Raw genomic sequence first — 19434 nt, 5'->3', positions numbered from 1 at the left:
TTTTAAATTGCCCTTTCATCAAGAAGTCAATTAAGAGCAAAAAAGTGAAATTTCAAAATATGAAAAAGTACTTGACTTTTAAAAATACATCTTAAATATTTCCACCCAATGGAGAATGTTATGTAGGTAACCCAAAATTTATTAATTTCATAATTATATTATTTTAACAACCTCAAGGTATTCTGATTTTAAAATTTAGTTTATATTTATAAACAGGAAATATTTATAATATTCAAAATTATAGAATACATACCTTGAGACTTTTGTTTGAATAATCAACAAGCTTGTTAAATTAATGGAATAATCAGGGATCAATGCACACAATTAAAGTCCTGATTTCTAGAATAAGTATCTGAGAAAAGCTGTGAAAATTTAATTTATTGCTATGTATGGAGTACTGTATTCAGAAGATTCCTAACATTTAAATTAATTTGATTAATTTTTCAGAAGCCTCTTAAAACCAGGGAAAAATAGTGGGAACTAGTGCAATAACTTACTAAAAAAATTGTCAAAAACCAGTAACTAAAAGAGCAGTTCACGTAGATTTTGCCTCTTAAAAAGAGGAGAAATGTAACAGCCTCCTAGATGTCAGTTTCATATCTATTCATAGAATGTATAATGACATTCAGGGAATCAGTTAGCCAAGTGGAGAAGTAATAAAATTCAGTAATAAACTACCAAAGCAAAGCTTTGATGTTTTCAATCAAAATAAGGAAACCTAAAACGGTTTATGAAATCAAAGCACCAGGAAAATCTTAAGATGGAGAAGGTATTTAAATGAGGTCCCTACCTTCAGGTAGCTCTGCATCTAAATAGATGATTATATTCTATTTTCAAAGATCTCAAATAGAAATTACTCATCCATTCTCAGAGGACTGTTGATCATACCTCCTCCTCTGTTGAATATTGTCCTATTTGTCATTACCTTAGCTAAGCTAGACATGAGACTCTTGCTAAGCTGATTCATGGTGTGATCATTTATGGCATCTCTGGGTTAGGGATAGTAAACTGGTTTCAACTGATATGCCAACTCCCATCAGCTGGTAGTGAAGCCTGTACACTCTTGAGGCCAGCGGCCACTTATCAGGAAGAACTGCCATGATGGCTAGAGAATGTGTGGTGCATTTGAGATGAGAGAAGGCCTATATGATCACTTCCCAAAGAAGTCTATTTAAATTGAGGCGAGATGGGGGCTTCCCTGGTGGCGCAGTGGTTGAGAGTCTGCCTGCCGATGCAGGGGACACAGGTTCGTGCCCCGGTCCAGGAGGATCCCACATGCTGCGGAGCAGCTGGGCCCGTGAGCCATGGCCACTGAGCCTGCGCATCCGGAGCCTGTGCTCCGCAACGGGAGAGGCCACAACAGTGAGAGGCCCGCGAACCGCAAACAAAATAAAAATGAAAAACCAAAAAAATTGAGCCAAGATGAAACAAGGCAAGATGTCTTCAGTGGTGCTGAAGGTGCTTCCAGCGCCATTCTTTCTCTTGGCTCATACATGTGGCAGAGTGGGGTTGGGTCAGTCTCATGGTACAGTACAGTCAATGGCAGAAGTAGGTGGCAGCTGCAGTCAGAATACCTTACCTTCTCCACTCTACCGTGAACACAGCAGACTCCACAGACTCCAGGAATCTGCGGAGTTGGTCCAACTTCATAGTAAGGTCATTACTTCACCTGACAATGCCGCATCATTTTCGCTTGTTCCATATCAGCTGCTTCCCACGAGGATCTCCTTAAGCTGCAAAAATGATTTCAGAACCACCCCCTGCTCCCGACTTGAGAAAATACATGATGACAAAAAATAAATAAATAAATCATGAATTTAATCATACTTCTGTGTGATTTTACATCTTACTACCCACAACTACATCTATACGTATTTGAAAAACTGTAGCATGTACATGTACAAGACATAATGCCATCTTAGACAATCACTGGTAGCCAGGGATTCAAGGACTCCAAGCCACCCTCTAAGGTCCCCTAGGGCTTCCTGCCTACCAGTTCAGAACCACATCGTTCTGCACACTGGAGACTAGAAGGAAGATGGATGGAGGTCTCAGGGTGACAAACTTTCAAAAACAAACCTCAGGAGAGTTAGGTTTCTACTGGTTCTTTCCTCATAAAGGAACAATTTTACTTTCCCTTTTTAGGTTATACTTTTATTTCGTCATGTTCATAGCTTTCTTTAGATAAACTCATTTTTTCTTATTCTTTCTAAAATGTGGAAATCAAAATTAGACATAATAATAGAAATATATTCATAAAACATTCTGTGTTATCATGGGCAATAGCTTAGTTAGCTACCTAAGTCTCCTCAATACCTGGATTAGCATAATTTTTCTTTCTACCAGGACTCTCTTTACCTTACTCAGACATACACAAAGCCCCCTAACTGACTTAATGGTCTCAAAAGTGTAAAGACTCTTTTTGCTGCTGTTAATACAACTTGTGTTTAATTCTGATTGCACTGTCTTAATATCAGAGTCATTAGATACAGCTTACTCTTTCTTCTAAGGTACACATATACAGACTAATTAAGAGAGTTTTGAGGTCTTGCTTCTGGTATGGCAGAGGAAAATCAAAGTGTAAGAATCCAAGTGTATTTAATTCCAGACAAAAGAAGAAGGGCTGGCTTTTTCATATTTTATTTGCAATATAGGTGAGATCCTCTGAGATATTTTAGCAAGAAACTTCATTGTAGATGTAAAAAATGTCATTATCATGATAATAATACAAGTACAGTCAGAAAGAAAAGGAAGTGTAAGTGCTGTCAATGGTGATAATTTCAATTACCAGGTGAAAGCAGTGTAAATGGATAAAATCTAAGAATGTGATCATTTTTAAAAAACAGAAATCTATCCACTGAACTCCTGAACCATCCTGCTGTTTTCTGGGAGCTGGCACAAAGTAACAACTTTAAACAGAATACATATTTATGCCATATAAATCAGTTAGGCAAATGTCTATAATGTTTTTTAATATTTTAATTGTATCTCTAACTCCTCTCAAATCAAGCTTTCAGCCAACGTAATTTGTTTAGTCATATAGAGTTCTATTGTTTCTGCTCTCAAATAGTAAATTACCAACTAACATGGGTAACCAAATAGTAGATGAAAAAAGTTTTTCTTTACAGAAGTATCAGAGTTAATAATCAAAGAAAATATGAAAGAATTAGAATATAAGATTTTGGAAGTCTTAAGGGATCTGAGCTTTGATCATTAACTGTTAATATCATTAAAAGAGAGACAATCGAATGACTTATGGCCCCTGATGGAACACACTACCACCTCTGAAGCATCTTGATGAAACAACAACAAAAAAACACATCTGAATTTGGTCAAGCTGCTAGATTCTACCAATTTACAGAAATAAACAGAATGGAAGAATCTGTTAAACTACACCCAGTAATTCAGTCAGCAAAATTTAAACCATGAAAACTATAAGACAACGAACTCAGTTTTTCCTACAAATAAATTCCCCCTGCCAAAAAAAAGAGAGAGTGAGCAGTAAAGAGAAATATGAGGATGGGGTAGAGGGGCTATGAATTATAATAGAAAATAATACGAAATATAAAAGGTAGGCAGGATATTTTTATGATATTAAGTATTGGGCTTCTCTGGTGGTACAGTGGTTAAGAATCCGCCTGCCAATGCAGGGGACAAGGGTTCAAGCCCTGGTCCGGGAAGATCCCGCATGCCGCGGAGCAACTAAGCCCGTGCACCACAACTACTGAGCCTGCACTCTAGAGCCCGCAAGCCACAACTACTGAGCCCATGTGCCACAACTACTGAGCCCACGCGCCACAAGTAGAGCTTGTGGTGCCGCACACCTAGAGCCCGTACTCCGCAACAAGAAAAGCCACTGCAATGAGAAGCCCACACACTGCCACGAAGAGTAGCCCCCGCTCGCTGCAAGTAGAGAAAGCCCGTGCACAGCAACAAAGACCCAACGCGGCCAAAAATAAATAAATAAATTTATTTAAAAAGTTCTTCCATGTGAAAAAAAATACACACACACACACACACACACACACACACACACACACACGGATATAATTATAAAGTGTCTGGAATGTCCTTCATAACCCAGTTGTGGGGGAGTACGTGGGAGCATGGATAAAACCAGTTTGCCCAGAAGTTGATAACTGTTGAGGTTGGATGAAGGGTTTACGGATTTCATTTTCCTTAAATCTGTCTAATTTTGCAATTTCCCATATATATTACTTTACTAAGGCTGCCATAACAAAACACCACAGACTGGGTGGCTTAAACAACAGAGATTTATTTCCTCACAGCTCTAGAGGCTGAAAGCCCAAGATCAATGTGTTGGCAGGTTGGTTTCCTGTGAGGCCTCTCTCCACCTTCTCACTGTGTCCTCACATATTCTTTTCTCTGTGCGCACCCATCCCTGGTGTCTCTTCATGTGTCCACATTTCCTCTTTGTATAAGGACACCAGTGACATTGGATAGGGCCCAGCCTAACTGCCTCATTTAAAATTAATCACCTCTTTAAAGGTCCTATCTCCAAACACAATCACATTCTGGGGGTTTCTGGGAGTTAGGACTAAAACATATGAATTCAGGTGAGGCACAATTCAGCCCATACCACCATAATAAAAATGTTTTTAAATAAAAGATAAAATACAATATTTTAAAAATACAATAGAATAAATACATAAAATCCGTAACTTCAAAAACTGAATTAAAAAAAATGACTTGCTTCTCAACCTACACCTTCAAATAAACTTGTCTCAAGCCTCATCTTTCAATACTTACACAGGCCTCCTCACTCAACGTGTGTATCCCTAACAGAATGTTGTGTTTCACTTTTCTTGAAGTGCCTTCCTGAGATCTCAGAGACTTAAGTATATAATAAGAGAAACAAAATTTTGTTGTGAGCAGCTAGCTACATCTAGCTACTGGACTGTTACGAGCTGAACATCTGTGTCCCTCCTAAATTCCTATGTTGATGCCTAACTCCCAAGGTGATGGTATTTGGAGGTGGGGCCTTTGGGAAGTAACGAGGTCACTAGAGGGAGCCATCATGAATGGGATTGGTGCCCTTATAAGAATAGGGCAGAGAGCTCACTCACTCTTTTTCCACCATGGGAGGATACAACAAGATGTCAGCAGCCTGCAAACTGGAAGAAGGGCTCTCACCAGAACCCAGCCGTGCTGGCACCCTGATCTTGGACTTCCAGCCTCCACAGCTATGAGAAATAAATTTACGTTGCTCATAAACTGGTCAGTCTATGGTATCTTGCTATAGCAGCCCAAATCTATTTTTAAAAGAATTATTCATCTAACAAATATTATCCCTTACTTTCAAAATTACACAAACTGAAAAATTAATATGGTTAATTGTTCTCACCCAGTGTCCCATTTCTACCTCATTGGAGGTCATCGGTGGAGGGCCAAGTGCTTGATTTCTGTATCCAGTGCAACAGGATTTAAATAAAATCAGAGAGAAAATATTGGCCAAACCTAACATATCAGGAAGAATAGCACATTAGGTAAAAGTCACCATTAGATTCCAAAAATGGTCCTGACAACATGAAAAAAATGAGCCTAATAAGGTAATAACATTTAATAGGAATAAATGTAGGATTCTACACTAGGGTCCAAAAGCACTTACTGGAAAAATATAAAAGAAGTATGGCTTAACAAGAACACACATTAAACATTTTATTAAGAACTTTAATTGGTAATAAAGATACTGAGGGTCAATAATGTGCTTACTCAGAATATATCAGGCTATAGCAACAGAATTACAACTTAAAGAGATGATGATCCCATTTTATTCAAGGTTTCATCTGAACCTTTTGTTTCCAAGTAATAGACTTCACAAAAAATAATGTGAAAATGGTGAATATATTTAATGCCTTGTCAAATAAAGAATAACAACAGAACTTGGAAATGTTAGGATAATATAAGACTGAAGAGAGACAGAAAACTTCAAATAGAGGGCTGTCATTTGAAAAGGCTTTAGACCTATCCTTCCTGGCCCCAAAGGGGAGAATGATGTTACCCTTGCTAACTCCTCCTTGAGGCCTTCTCTGGCCTCTAAACTGTGAGCTCCTGATCACTGGCTCCCACTTCTTCTTTGTTGGGCACCAATCCCATTTCTAATTGTGAAATTGCGTTAGCCCTGCTAGACTGTAAATTCCCAGAAAGGGTGGACCACATCTGATGTGTTGGTCCTATAACACTCCATGCCTGGCACAGACGAATGAGTAAAAGAACATATGAGAAACAGATTTGACATTAACGTGAAAGTATTTTCTAACACAATTGTGCAAAGATTCATGGGCTGCCTCAAGAAGTAGCGATTTTTCTTTCATGGAAAACCCTTGTTCAGGCTTAAAGTGGCTTCCACTTGCCTAGGGCAGGGGTGCGTGAGGTAGAGGGGAATTAAAGCATGGGGTGGGAGGTAGTGACTCAATTAAATGATTTTTAACCTTCTTACCAACCTGAGGCCCTATGATTTGAGTGCTGCTAGGAAAGACTGTGCTTATTACATCATAGATTTCATTTTAGCACGTTAGCTATATTCTGATCCATTTCGGAAAATTTTAGTAATATGCTTCTACGTAATTGCTGCTGCTCAAACTCAAATTTCATTTGATATTTCCCTCTATCTTCTTCTTCTCCTTCTCTCCCTATTCCAAAAAGCTGCTGATTAATATTTCCATTTTACTGTAAGGATGCATAAAGTTTCAGAAAACATAGTAGCAGACAGTGAGGTGAGGACAGACTCAAAGACAAGAAAAACGCTTCTGAGATTCTTAGCATGAACTGTGCCAAAAGTAAATGCAGATTTGACAAATGACACAAACGTCATTACCTCTCCATTCCCCTTTCTGCTGATTCGATTTTTACAAGGGCCCAATTTTCCACAGAAACTGATCAGACTTGCAGCAAATACAAAGACTGCATCTTTTATTTATAAGGCAAAAAATCTACCCAAATACTTTTCATTAAAATGCGTGTCCTGGAATACTAGCTTTCAGAGTATTAGTCAAGCATTACATAACTTTGCTTACTCCTGTGGGAATTAATAAGCAAAGACCTTGAAGGTCGATCTCCTCAGCACAGTTCCTGAGTCTACCAGTTCTGACCTTGATCACTTGATTCAGTTTGCTAATGATGTCTGGGGATGAAATTGCGAGATACGTGAGCAAATGCACATGCTCACTCACTGTCCTTTCTCCATTCTCTGCTCTCCTTCTAGAGGAACATCTTTTGTGAGAGTATCCTCTAGCCCTAAATCAATTCATAGACAATTATGGAATTAGGAAATCAACATGTTATTAACCATCAATAATTACAATACAAATATAACTTACTAATCTTGAATCTTGTTACATCTACTGAGAAGGTTTTGAAAAAGTTAGGTAGATAAGATAGAAACAGGAAGTTACATACAGGGGGGGAAGGCTGGCAAGTCACACCCTGGAGTTGAGAGTACAAAGTTGGGAGGCTACCCACACTCCACACAAAGGAGCTTCCAGAGAAAATATGAGGATGGGAGAAGTGACATAATTTTCAAATGCTCAGCGTTTTCTTTTTGAACCATGTCATGCTAGCACTTAAAGACCAGCAAGTAGATCATTGATTTATACCACCTCACCCTGTATATTCCTATGTGTTCTACAGCTTTAAGCACAGCCAGCCAAATAATGTAGTCATTCCTACATTTAGTAAAACTTCAAACATGTTTCTGAGAAAAAAAAAACACGTGAAAAAGTATGCCTATGATAAGCAAAAGACGTACTCTTCAGAGAAGTGCTTCTTAAACTTCAGTGTGCATACACATCCCCTGGAGATTTTGCTAACATGCAGATTTTAGTCCAGTAGTTCTGGGGTGGGACCTGAGATTCTGCATTTATAACAAGCTCTCAGGTAATGCTGATGCTGCCGGTCCACAGACCACCTCTGAGGAGGCTTTAGACTGTGACAGGAAAATCCAGTCTGGGCAGGAAATCTGTGCCCTCAACGTCATTCCCCCTTTACATTTTTCCCCCTGAGTTCCTGCACTCTTTCCTGTTTCACTGGTATGAGAAAATTTCAGAACCAAGCAGAGTGGGTACAAAAGAAAAGAAAATATTCTAAGATTACAACTTCAAATGGGACAATAATAAGATTTTAAGTTGTCTCAAGGTTAGAGACATAATTTTTGATATACATGAATTATACATACTTCATGCAATTCACTGAACAAATACACAGTAGCCTCTTTCTTTCCATAAACGAAGCCCTATGTCTGCATAATTTAAAGGAAGTTTATTTAATTAATGCACAGCACACCACTGTTCAGGTATCTCTGGAGAGTGAGGTGATCTGAAAAAGTCAAATTTTCCAGATAACTAAAGTTTATCTTTTTACGTTTCCAAGCATATGTACTTTAGTGATTTTTTTCATCTAAATCTTTCTGGAGTTAACATATTGAAGACTTATTAGACATACAAAACATGGTTTAATACATCTACAATTATCCAGGGTCAACCATGATTATTCTACAGCATGCTATAACAATACTGCAGGTGCTACTCACGTCCACGTGGGTCTCTGTGCAACTCCTACACAGTAGAGTCCTAGAGTGTCCTTTGGGGGTTTCTCAGCCTATTTCCAGCAAACTTCTGCCCCCTCTCTACATGATCAGCTGCCACTTCATAGTGCTCTCTGATTGCCCTCCTCTTAGAATTATTAATCTGCTGCTTTATTTCTCATGTAATATTCTGGGGTAGATTTTAAGACTAATTTCCCTTATGTTTGTTTTTTTAATGCAGGCACTCTCTTTCAGGGTTTGGGGCTACTGGTTACCCGAATCAGTACATTCATTCCAGCTTAAAGACATCACCAAGTTAATCTCCCATTAAGTATCTCTTACTATGACTACTGAATACTCACTGATTCCAGTGTCCTTACAGTACTGGACCAAGTATCGTCCCATAACTTTTAGAAGATGATTATATTCTTGGACATTGAGAAATCCCTGCTTATTATGGGATGGTTCCATGATCTCCAAGGGTATATCAACAATTCCAACCACACCTGCATCAAGTCTGGAAGAATAAATACATATAGAAATTATACGAAATTGAGCTAAGAAAACAGAAAAAGCTAATATACCCTCATCTTTCAAAATAAATTTTTTAAAAAACAAATTCAGTCATTTGGTCCAAACCATGTCAAAGTTAACAAGTTATCTTATAATTGTACTTTTTAATGTAAGTCTACGGTTATCCTAGTTGTGCTTGGTCCCATAATACAAAATCTCTTAACACATCATTACTGAATTAATATGGCTCCCTTTCCAAACCTATAACCTGACATGGGGAGTCAAGGTGGGTGGGAAGAGGAGGCCGTTCAGCAATAAACATCCCTAACAATCCCTTACAGCAATAAACTGACATGGTCCTCTTAACAATATGAGCCAGCCACTTTTTTCATCCTCATTTCACCTGTCGGGTTGGATTTCTCCTCATCATTGCAGAGGTACACAGGTGCTCAGTGGGAATATATGGGCTGGATTATCTGAGAAGTAACAGCCTGATGGATAAACTCAATTTTTTTTTTCACATTTTTAGCAGCTCATGATGTATGTAGCTGGGCTATTCTGCTTAGTGCTATAACCTGTTTAGGGAAAGGGCATCCAGAAGTCTAGCTCTTCAGGGGCTCCCCAGTGCCCGCAGCCTGGCACACAAGTCACACCTTCCCAATTTGGGGCCGCTGCCCATCATGTTTTTCATTACTTTCCCCTTCCACCCTGCCCTCCCTTCAGCCAGTCATTCTGTAAGTCTGAATTTGGGCATCACTTCTTCCAGGAAACCTAACTTAAATTCCCCCAGTTTCATCTACTGCCCCTCCTAAGAGGCTTTTTGCACCTGATACTTGCCTCTAACATATATTTGTTCATTCATTCACGCTCAGCACCTGGCCCTATTCGAGGAACTAGGAATACGTTATGAATAAGAAAGACAAGGTCCCTGTTTATGAAGTTTCTCTTCTATTAAAGGACGGCGACAATTAAGGGTGATAAGGGCATTTCAGATGGCAATAAGTTGGTATAAGGAAAATACAGCAGGTGCTGTAATCTGTGAAGAGAGAAAAGGTAGAGAGGGGTGATGGCAGGGGCTGGTTTTAATTAGACAGTCTAAGAAGACCCTCCTGTGGAGCAAACTTCAGAGCTGGTGCCTGAGTGACATGCTAGGACCAGCAGTAAGAAGATCTGAGGACACAAGGTTCAAGGCAGAGGGAATAGCAAATGCCAAGGCCCTACGGCAGGAACAAGCTTAGGATGTCAAAGGAACAGGGAGCCTGCTGGTGTGAGGGGAATGCAGGCAGAGGCTGGGGATGGGTGGGGTGTGTCCCTGAGCCAGGCAGCAGCCAGATCACTGGCAGACTATGAAAACCAGTTCTATTCTACATGCACTGGGATTTTAAGCAAGAGAATAAACTAATTTATGTTTTAAAAGATCATTCTTGCTGTTCCCACACAATAATAAATACATATTTATACATTTGTCCATCTCACTGGACTACAAGTGATAGGTTTTCAACATTTTGTCTGCAGAGCTTAGTACAGTGCCTGGCACAAGATACTGCAATACAAGTGCTTGTTGAATGAACAAATGAGTGAGTCACTAATTCCTTGAGAGTGAGGGAACAAGATGAAAAAGTGTCCCCCTGAGCCATCCTACTGCTCGCAGTTATCCTGTCTGACTCTGTGCTTTTCTATGGTCTCTCTTCGGGACTCTACATAATTCATGAGAGCAGCTTGTGGAGTTTCAGACCCACCACCGGGAAAGCACCAGAATGTATTACTCTGGGATCGAAGCAGGCTGAAGAGTGTTAAGAATATACGCTCATGCAGGTAACTGGCAGGAACTCATACATGCAGGGGCTGCACAAAATGTTAACAGGGCTGTGGTATAAGACTATGGATTTTTCTTTTCCAAAATTTCTTTACTCTGCTTATATTATTTTTTAATTGGTGAAATATCAGAAACTTAACCCTAGTAGATGGCACAAGAAATGGTAAAGTTTCCAAAAGCATGCTTTTTCCTTAGAGCAGGCACACAGCTCCACTGACATTATAAATTAGGCAGATGAATGCCTGCACACTGATGGGAAGGGTGGATGGGGGATATGACACCTGCTCCCATTATGATTAATCACTTAACTCCACAGACAAAATCTTACTGCAACTTCCCTCATCCTGCCTGTGCCTCTGAAAACAAAAACATACTTACAAGGACTTCAGTTTCAACTGTGGGCCCACTTTCTCATGCATTTTGATCAAGCGGTTATTACTGTAAATGAACATCCCGGCTTGGCTTCGGTTTTCTATGTTCACACCAAAGAACAGGGTGAGTGTCCTTGCTTTTTTTAATTCTCTAGCATTACATTTAGAAAGTGAAAAAAATATATTAATAAAAATATACAGTTTACAAACTGTTAATAAACAAACTCAGAAGATAAATATCAAAGGAACTATATACATAAAATATACAGATATTTTGCAAAACTTAGTTAGCACACTCGGTATCTCTGTATGGCCAAGTATTTTGCATAAACGTGATAGGCAATAACAATACCAGTCAAACACAAGCACTCTGATTCAAAAATGAGTTTGCCAATTTAAATTTACAAGAACTAGAAAGTTTACAGTTTACAAGAACTAGAAAGTACAAGTTGTAAAATGTTAACTGGTCTAATATGTACGTCACAGCATTGTTTGAAAAATGATGATTTGACCATTTTAAAATTTAGGTATTTCTAACTTTCAGCATGTTCTCAAACCTCCAAATATTCTACACAGATTGGAATGTGCCAAAAGATATTCTTTAGTTTTCTCTCTTTTTCCAAATTCAAAGGTAAATCAAAGTTAATTAAGCAAGTTTACAAGGGCAACAGACATTAGCTCCTGTTTTTTCTGACTCTGTCTGCTATACTATGTTTTATGTGACTTTTGTATTAAAAGTGTAAAAATAGAAAATGAGACATAGCAGACATGACAGAAACAGTCATAATAACAGGAGGCTGCTTGGAGCTATGAAAAACACCTGGATGTAAGAACCAGAAAGATGGATGTGACTTCAAATACAAGCTTGTCTTTGCAACAACCATGTGACTATGGATGAGTCGCTTCAACTTTCTGTCTCGTGTGAAAAATGGGAATAATACCTGCCTAGCCACTTGGGATTCCGTGAGGAGTAAAACGGATAATGTTCAGTACAAACTTGGAAGACATTAGGTGCCTGGCAAGTTATTCTCCTTTCCCAACCAAGAATGGTACCAAATATAATTCTTTCCCTCCACCCATCCTGTAGCTCCTCTCATTCCACAAAAACAGCTTTTCTTTTCAAATTCATGATCATGGGCTATTACAACTGACATACTTACTGGACTGATTAAATATATCTATCATTAAAGGACAGTGACAAAGTTGTATCAGTCCTTCTATATGGATATGATATACAGAGTACATCAGACTTTCTGAGGGAGTTACTGACATGAATTAATATATTATGTAATTTTTAAATGCATATACATGTAGGGTTAAATATATATGAATCAAAGTTTTTCTCAAAAATGTCTACTCTATAATTAGGTTCCCATTGTTTAACTAAATAGAATACTGACTTTGTAAGGGACCCCAAAACAGAGTATTGGAGGGTATGACATAATCACTCTGCGACAGTAAATGGCATACTGATTGTCTTCAAATTTAAAAAAAGCATTGTACTATAAAAATAAGTTCACACCAACTGGCATTATTGTAATAGGATGGTCACCTTTCATGCCTATCACTGTGATGACAAAAAAAGTCATCAACCAGCTTTTTCTTTCTGAAGGCTTTAAAGAGGCCTTTGCTTTTCACTGAAGATTTCTATGACATTTATTTTACATTTATTTTGATAAATGCATAATTAACATTTCAAATTTAAGTTTTGAAGAAAGTTACTGTTATATAGCACATCACGGTTCACACACACCAAAAAATGCTGAAAACTAACAACACTTCCCTAAAAATTTGTTTCTCAAAGTTATCACAGCTTCCAAAGTCTGACTTTACTTGGACAACAGTGATTATTTTCAATTTAACTTGCTTAACACCTGAATTGGACATCAAGTCAACCCTACCAACGTAAACAATGGTTTTGTAATATAGGCTTGCTATTTTTATTTTAACCGTATATAAGTGATACTTTTACTTGAAGCATACTCTATCTTAAATTGTAAGCAGTACTAGAAGAGGGAAGGAACTGGGACCAACCCTCCAGAGTTTAAATGGCAAAGGACACAGGGAAAGAGAAGTTGTCAGCTGGACCCCTGGGCAGTTCTCTTCTTCATCTAATCAAACACTGAACTAATTTTTCACTCTGTATTGAGAAGTTTTAACATATGTGTACATGAAAATATATACTTTATAAATACTTTCCATTGATTACGCTGGTTGAGGGATTTTGACCATATTATGCTTAATATCATAAGATGTCACAAGTTAGGAAGAGAAACTGTCATAATAATCACCAAATCTGCCTACTCAGAAATCAGAATTAGTTTTAACATAGTACAGAGGATTCTAGCAAACAGAAAATCTTATGTCTTACCTCCGTTTCTCTTGAAGAATCTTCTGCTTTGCTTTTACATCTTCCAAAGCTTTCCGTAATACATCCTGGAGAAGTACATTTGGTCAGGAGAGCACATAATGCCATTAAATAAATGAGAGCTGAGTTGATATTATCCTATTATCTAAAGGTTTCACAAGGGTAATAGTGATAGGTCATATTGCCTAATGCAATTCTACAATAGCAGATACTCAATAAATACTTGATAAATAATTAAGTTCCAATAGCTAAGAAGACAAACCAAATCCAAGCCCACAGTTCTCTCTTTGCACATATCCCAATGTCCTCTCTGGCTTTTAGAGAAAGAGTCATTGCTTCCTGTAATGTCACAGTGGCTTTCACACAAACTATGTGAAAGCTTGGGAAAGTCGTTCAATGCACCTAGACTCTGGCTTTTGTCTGTGAGAACAGAAAATGCTGAATCACGTGATCCATCACTAAGGCTTCCTTCGGGAAAAAAAATTTTATCAGAAGCCAAAAGAAAATGTCTCCTCTATATCAAGTTCCATATACCCCTAACTAATCCTCCGCAAACTTTCCCTTTATAGGGTATCCCATCCTGGGCTTTCTCCCTTTCAGAGTGCCTCAATACCGGTACCCACCTGTCTTTCTTTTTTTCTCTTTCAATTTGATATACTGGCTGATTCACTACCCTATTTCTGGTATGCTCTCTATAACCAGGCAGAAAATAAAAATGCATTGTTATTATTTCACAAATAAGAATAGACTTTTAATGTGCTCCATCCACTTGATGTGAAAGATGGGCATCTCATTTGATGGATACACCTCTGACTGAACCTTATTTTCAAGGCCTTTAAAGTAAAAGAAAATGGTAAATGCTTGTTAAGTATTTCACTTCAAATTCAACCACCCAACCGCCTAGAGGAATTTAAGAGGTCAAAAGCCGAGGTCATTCTGCTTAGCTCTCTTCTCTGAGTTAAAGAAACCAGTGTGAATCAGAGCAACAAAGCAAGCTGCTCAAAGACATCCCTGCCCTTCCTGTCAATGAACTTAGAGCACAGAGCAAAGGGGCAGCAAGAGGTAACTGGCTAAGGCAAGAAGAAAGCAAGGTCCTGACCCGTTAGAAAGAGTCTGTTTCTCTTGTCTCCCAAATACATACAACTAAGGAAACTGATTTTTTTAGAGACAAAATAAAGAAAGCTTAAACTCTTCCTTAAAAGTCAACAACAATAAGATAGGTCTACGTCTACCTTAAAAAAAATAAGTGAAAAGAAAAAGGTAAAAGAATTTGGGGAAAGTCATGGATAGATTTGGGGAATTAACATGTGCTACTCTTTGATTTCATCCCATATTCACGACCATTAGATATGAGAGCTCTTTATCAGACACGCTCTTGAAAGTTTGAGGGCAAATTACAGAAAGAATTCATATACTGAGTGCGCAGAAGAGGATGAAGGAAGGGTGAAGTGAAGCATTTTTTTCTCCCTATACCTCCTTATCCCATGCAAGCACGTAAATATGTCGTGCAATGACTTACTGTGGTAGCAAGCTTGGTACCATATTTTTGGTAAAAGTTAGCAAACTTAAAATACATGTCCTGCTGCAATATTCTTTTTCTCTTAGTTTCTATGCATTATAATTAATAATAATAGTTCTTTATAACCTATCTTACTCATGGGCATATTGCAAGGATTACATAGAATGTTTATGAACTGTGTGGAGCAACTCATAAGAAAAGAGCTTTGTAAGCTGGAAGCATTGTTATTAATATTCATAATTATAGTAAATAATTCTTAGCACTAGAAAGAAGGATTGCTTATTAGTCTTCTCCTTGTTCTCCCTATTTATTTAGGTCCATAGGGAGCTATAATTTGAAGAGATATTTTCAGGGAGACTTGATAGGCTAGTTTTCTCTGCTAGCTTTTCATTATTTTCTCTATCACTTTTCCCTTCTTCTTTTTTCTTTTGGTATGCGGGCCTCTCACTGTTGTGGCCTCTCCCGTTGCGGAGCACAGGCTCCGCGGCTATGGCTCACGGGCCCAGCCGCTCCGCGGCATGTGGGATCTTTCCGGACTGGGGCACGAACCCGTGTCCCCTGCATCGGCAGGCGGACTCTCAACCACTGCGCCAACAGGGAAGCCCTCCCTTCCTTTTAAAGAAATGAGTTGTGATGATCTTCCTTACTTTTCAATTCACCCCACATTTTCTTCACCTTTGCTCTCAATCTCAGCCTTCCCCCCACTTGCTGAGTTTCCTCCCCTTTCTCTGCACCCATCTATTCCGTTTACCTGTGTTAAAATTAACAATCTTCTGAGCTTGTTTAAAGGTTTAAGAAGCAAGTGATAAATAAGAGTCATCTGTGTACAGGAAAAAGCAAATGACCCTGTTCACCATTTAAGAAGACTACTCTGTATGTCATACCTTGGCAGGAGAAGACAAAGAAGCTCTGTCAGAGTGGTTTCCTTTGATTTGTGCTTCTTTCAATAAGAGTTCAGCTAGAAACAGAAGCAAGATGATTCAATAAAATGAAACCATTTCAAGCATCTTTAAATGAATATTACATATATATAATATATCCATGGCCAGTAAGAATGGCTTACAGATGACAATCTCAGAAAATCCTGTATTCCTTCTATAGCTTTCACACATTCCAAGACTAGGTAGCCATACAGGGTCCTCTAAGGCATGACAACTTATAGGGCATATATATATATATATATATACACATACAAATTCAAAAGTCATGACTGAATGTTCGGCTGACTGGAAACTCTCTAAAATCCATGAAATATGGATATAGAGCTACTCCTCACTCCTGGATCATTGGGGAAGGATGGCTTTGTCCTTTTGTGGGAGGAGTGAACGTGTAGAGCATGCCTTCTTAAAGTGGATGCAACACCAGTCTCCAAAATGATCTAACTCTGCATCAGGACAACCCTAATATACATCAATCTAGTTCCAAGTGTGTATGCAGAACTTGAATTACTTTTATAATAATAACATCATATTTAGACAAAACCAAAGATGGAAAACGTGTTATGAAGTTCCTTAGAGGTAGGAATTACATTTGATTACTTGTGTTTATTCCTATAATGCCCAAAGCAGGGTATGTCTCAGAATAACTGCTCAATTAAGGTCTGCTGAATAAATTAACAATAATGATGTAGGCCATAGGTAATTACATACCTATCTTTACTGCTTCTTCTGCCTTTTTAACTTCATTTTTAAATGCTCCTTTAAAAGAAGATGTGACATACAGATACTTTCTGAAATGAAACAAGAAAGAACGTAAGTCAAATTATAATTTTAAAGTTCATAATACAAAAATGTTCTTTAGGAAGACTATATACTCCAGAGATACGTTATTATTAAGAAAAAGTCATCAAGTAAGTTGCATTCAGCTGGTAAGTCAGCAAAGTTTAGGCCTAAGAAAAATTTCTTGCCTTTTAATACTTGGCAATTTTGCTTTAGTAAGGGAACTTCAGGAGAGATATAAGAAAATCTCTGGCCACACAAATGTTCACTTATACATGTAAAATAGGACAATTTTCTTAAAAAGAAAATTTTCTATGTAACTGCTCCATTATCAAAGTTTCTGGTTAATATACCTAGCCCTCTTACCCAGATAATCACTGATAACTGGATAAACTGCTTCTCTCAGTCCCTAATTTTGTCTGATACCCATGTAGACTCAGGAGCTTAACATTCTCTGATAACTTCAATGTTTAGAAAGGCAGTGAGAGTTAGATGGAGAATTCTAGAACATCTCTTGAAGCCAAAACATTTAAAGACATATAAAAAGAGGCATCTCTTCAGGCAGAGGAGAGCGTCTCCATCTATATTCCCAATGAGCCTATGCCAGGCATAGGCAAAATACTGCTCGTGGGCAATTAGGCCAGCAGCTTGTTTCTGTTACAGTCTAAGACCTAAGACCTTGTGCTCTGCAACAAGAGAAGCCACCGCAATGAGTAGCCCACGCACCGCAACGAAGAGTAGCCCCCACTCGCCGCAACTAGAGAAAGCCCTCGCGCAGCAACGAAGACCCAACTCGGCCAATAAATAAATAAACAAATAAATTTAAATAAATAAACAAACACCGATAGAAAAAGGTAATCTGTGTGTCTCTGCCTTGCAAAAACAGCCTAACACTCTCATGCTGAGCTAGCTCTGTCTTCCACTTCTATCCAGCCTTGGATTCTATCTGATCCAAGTTCTGCCCTCTAGAATTCCAACCTTCATATGGCAGCTTTTCACGTTTTCACTCAGGCCCTGTGTATTCCCTCAGCCACGGCATGATGCTCAATTCCACCAATGACCCCCTACCAGATAACCAGATAGTTAATTGATACTGTGAGCTAGGAAGTCCCTTCCCTCCTAAAGCATCCTCATCTGAACATCCCCCTCCAGACATGGTATAAGCAGGACATGGTTTATTGGTAGTGTTACCATCTTGTTCTTTTCTCTTTTTTTCTTTTATAATTGAGATTTTATTGGTTGTTTTGAGGATCAGTATACAGACATTTCAATCTGTACACAATTCTCAATATACGTACCAAAAATCTAAAAAATCATGTAGTTGTGATTCTTTTCTGAACAGTTATTCCAGTGACTTTCCAGCTTAAAATCTGGAGGCAAATTTCCCTTCACAGGATATCAAGTACCAATACCTTCAAATACTAATATGCTATTACACCGTAAGTCCAACTAATGCACAATTTAATATCATATACACTACATACTCAAATTGTCAGTCGTCCACAGCACATTAACAGTTACTAGAAGAACTGGACTACCATTGCCAAAGATGTTACAAAGTGCACAAAATTCTGCCCAGGAGAGCCAAGATCAAGGGGTGAGTGGTTTCCTTTAGGAAACAATTCTACCAAAAACAACATGGGAAGACAAGTAATTTAAAGCATTTAAGACATTAAATGCACAACTGACTCCAAACTGCCATTTAGTATGCTTTGTATTATAGGATATAAAAGCTACCCCCGGGATTCCCTGGTGGCGCAGTGGTTGAGAGTCCGCCTGCCGATGCAGGGGACACGGGTTCGTGCCCCGGTCCGGGAAGATCCCATATGCTGCGGAGTGGCTGCGCCCGTGAGCCATGGCCACAGAGCCTGCAGGCTCCGCAACGGGAGAGGCCACAATAGTGAGAGGCCCGCGTACGGCAAAAAAAAAAAAAAAAAAAAAAAAAAAAAAAAAGCTACCCCCCATCTGTGGAATGTTAAGCTGACACCCAAGGCAATCAAAGCCTCCCATATTCAATATCCCACTATTTTTTAATTGTACCAAAAAATAAACAACCAGCAAATGATTTCACCTCTTAAAAAAGAGCGTTTACACTTAAAAAATGGGATGAGGTGGGACTCCCTCCTTTTTAAAAATGTTTCTAGAGTTACTAGAAAAACCTGCATTTACAAAATAGTTGATAAAAATGTTCCTCTGGATTGTACAAGGAGGGAGACAGGGACCCCTGATAGGACCAGGTGTGTGATATTAATCAGACTTGGCTTCTTTCCCTCCTGCTTCATCAGAAGCTGGGCTCTCCTCGTTTTTAGCTTCTCCATTTTCTGCAGGTGAATCTGTCTTAGTGTCTTGGTTAGCCACTTCAGCCTGTTTTCCCTTTCCTCCCCTTTTCCCTTCTGTTTGCACTTTTTTGTCTTAAGATTTATCCTTTCCTGCCGCCTTTTTTGGCTTCGTTTCTACATTTGCAGGAGCCGGTTTCTTCCTCTTGGGCATCGTGGCGGCGGGGCGGGCGCGGGCCGGGTGCCCCCGGGCGCAGAGCCTTCGCGAAGCTGGGCTGCCTGGCCGCTGCCGCTGCTCCCGCCGCCCGAGC

General features: G+C 38.8%; 1 protein-coding gene across 1 annotated transcript in view; it reads right to left on the bottom strand.

Annotated features, from left to right (window-relative positions):
- MORC1 (MORC family CW-type zinc finger 1) overlaps positions 1-19434 on the bottom strand; it is a 193225-nt gene that overhangs the window by 114220 nt on the left and 59571 nt on the right. Inside the window, 5 exon segments of the mRNA XM_032629419.1 lie at positions 8905-9059; positions 11250-11393; positions 13614-13678; positions 16014-16087; positions 16779-16858. Coding sequence (XP_032485310.1) covers positions 8905-9059; positions 11250-11393; positions 13614-13678; positions 16014-16087; positions 16779-16858 — 518 coding nt within the window.

This window comes from Phocoena sinus, chromosome 4 (genome assembly GCF_008692025.1).
Source record: "Phocoena sinus isolate mPhoSin1 chromosome 4, mPhoSin1.pri, whole genome shotgun sequence".
NCBI lineage: Eukaryota > Metazoa > Chordata > Mammalia > Artiodactyla > Phocoenidae > Phocoena > Phocoena sinus.
Note: the sequence above shows the minus strand (reverse complement) of the source record. Positions and strands in the feature narration are given on the sequence as shown.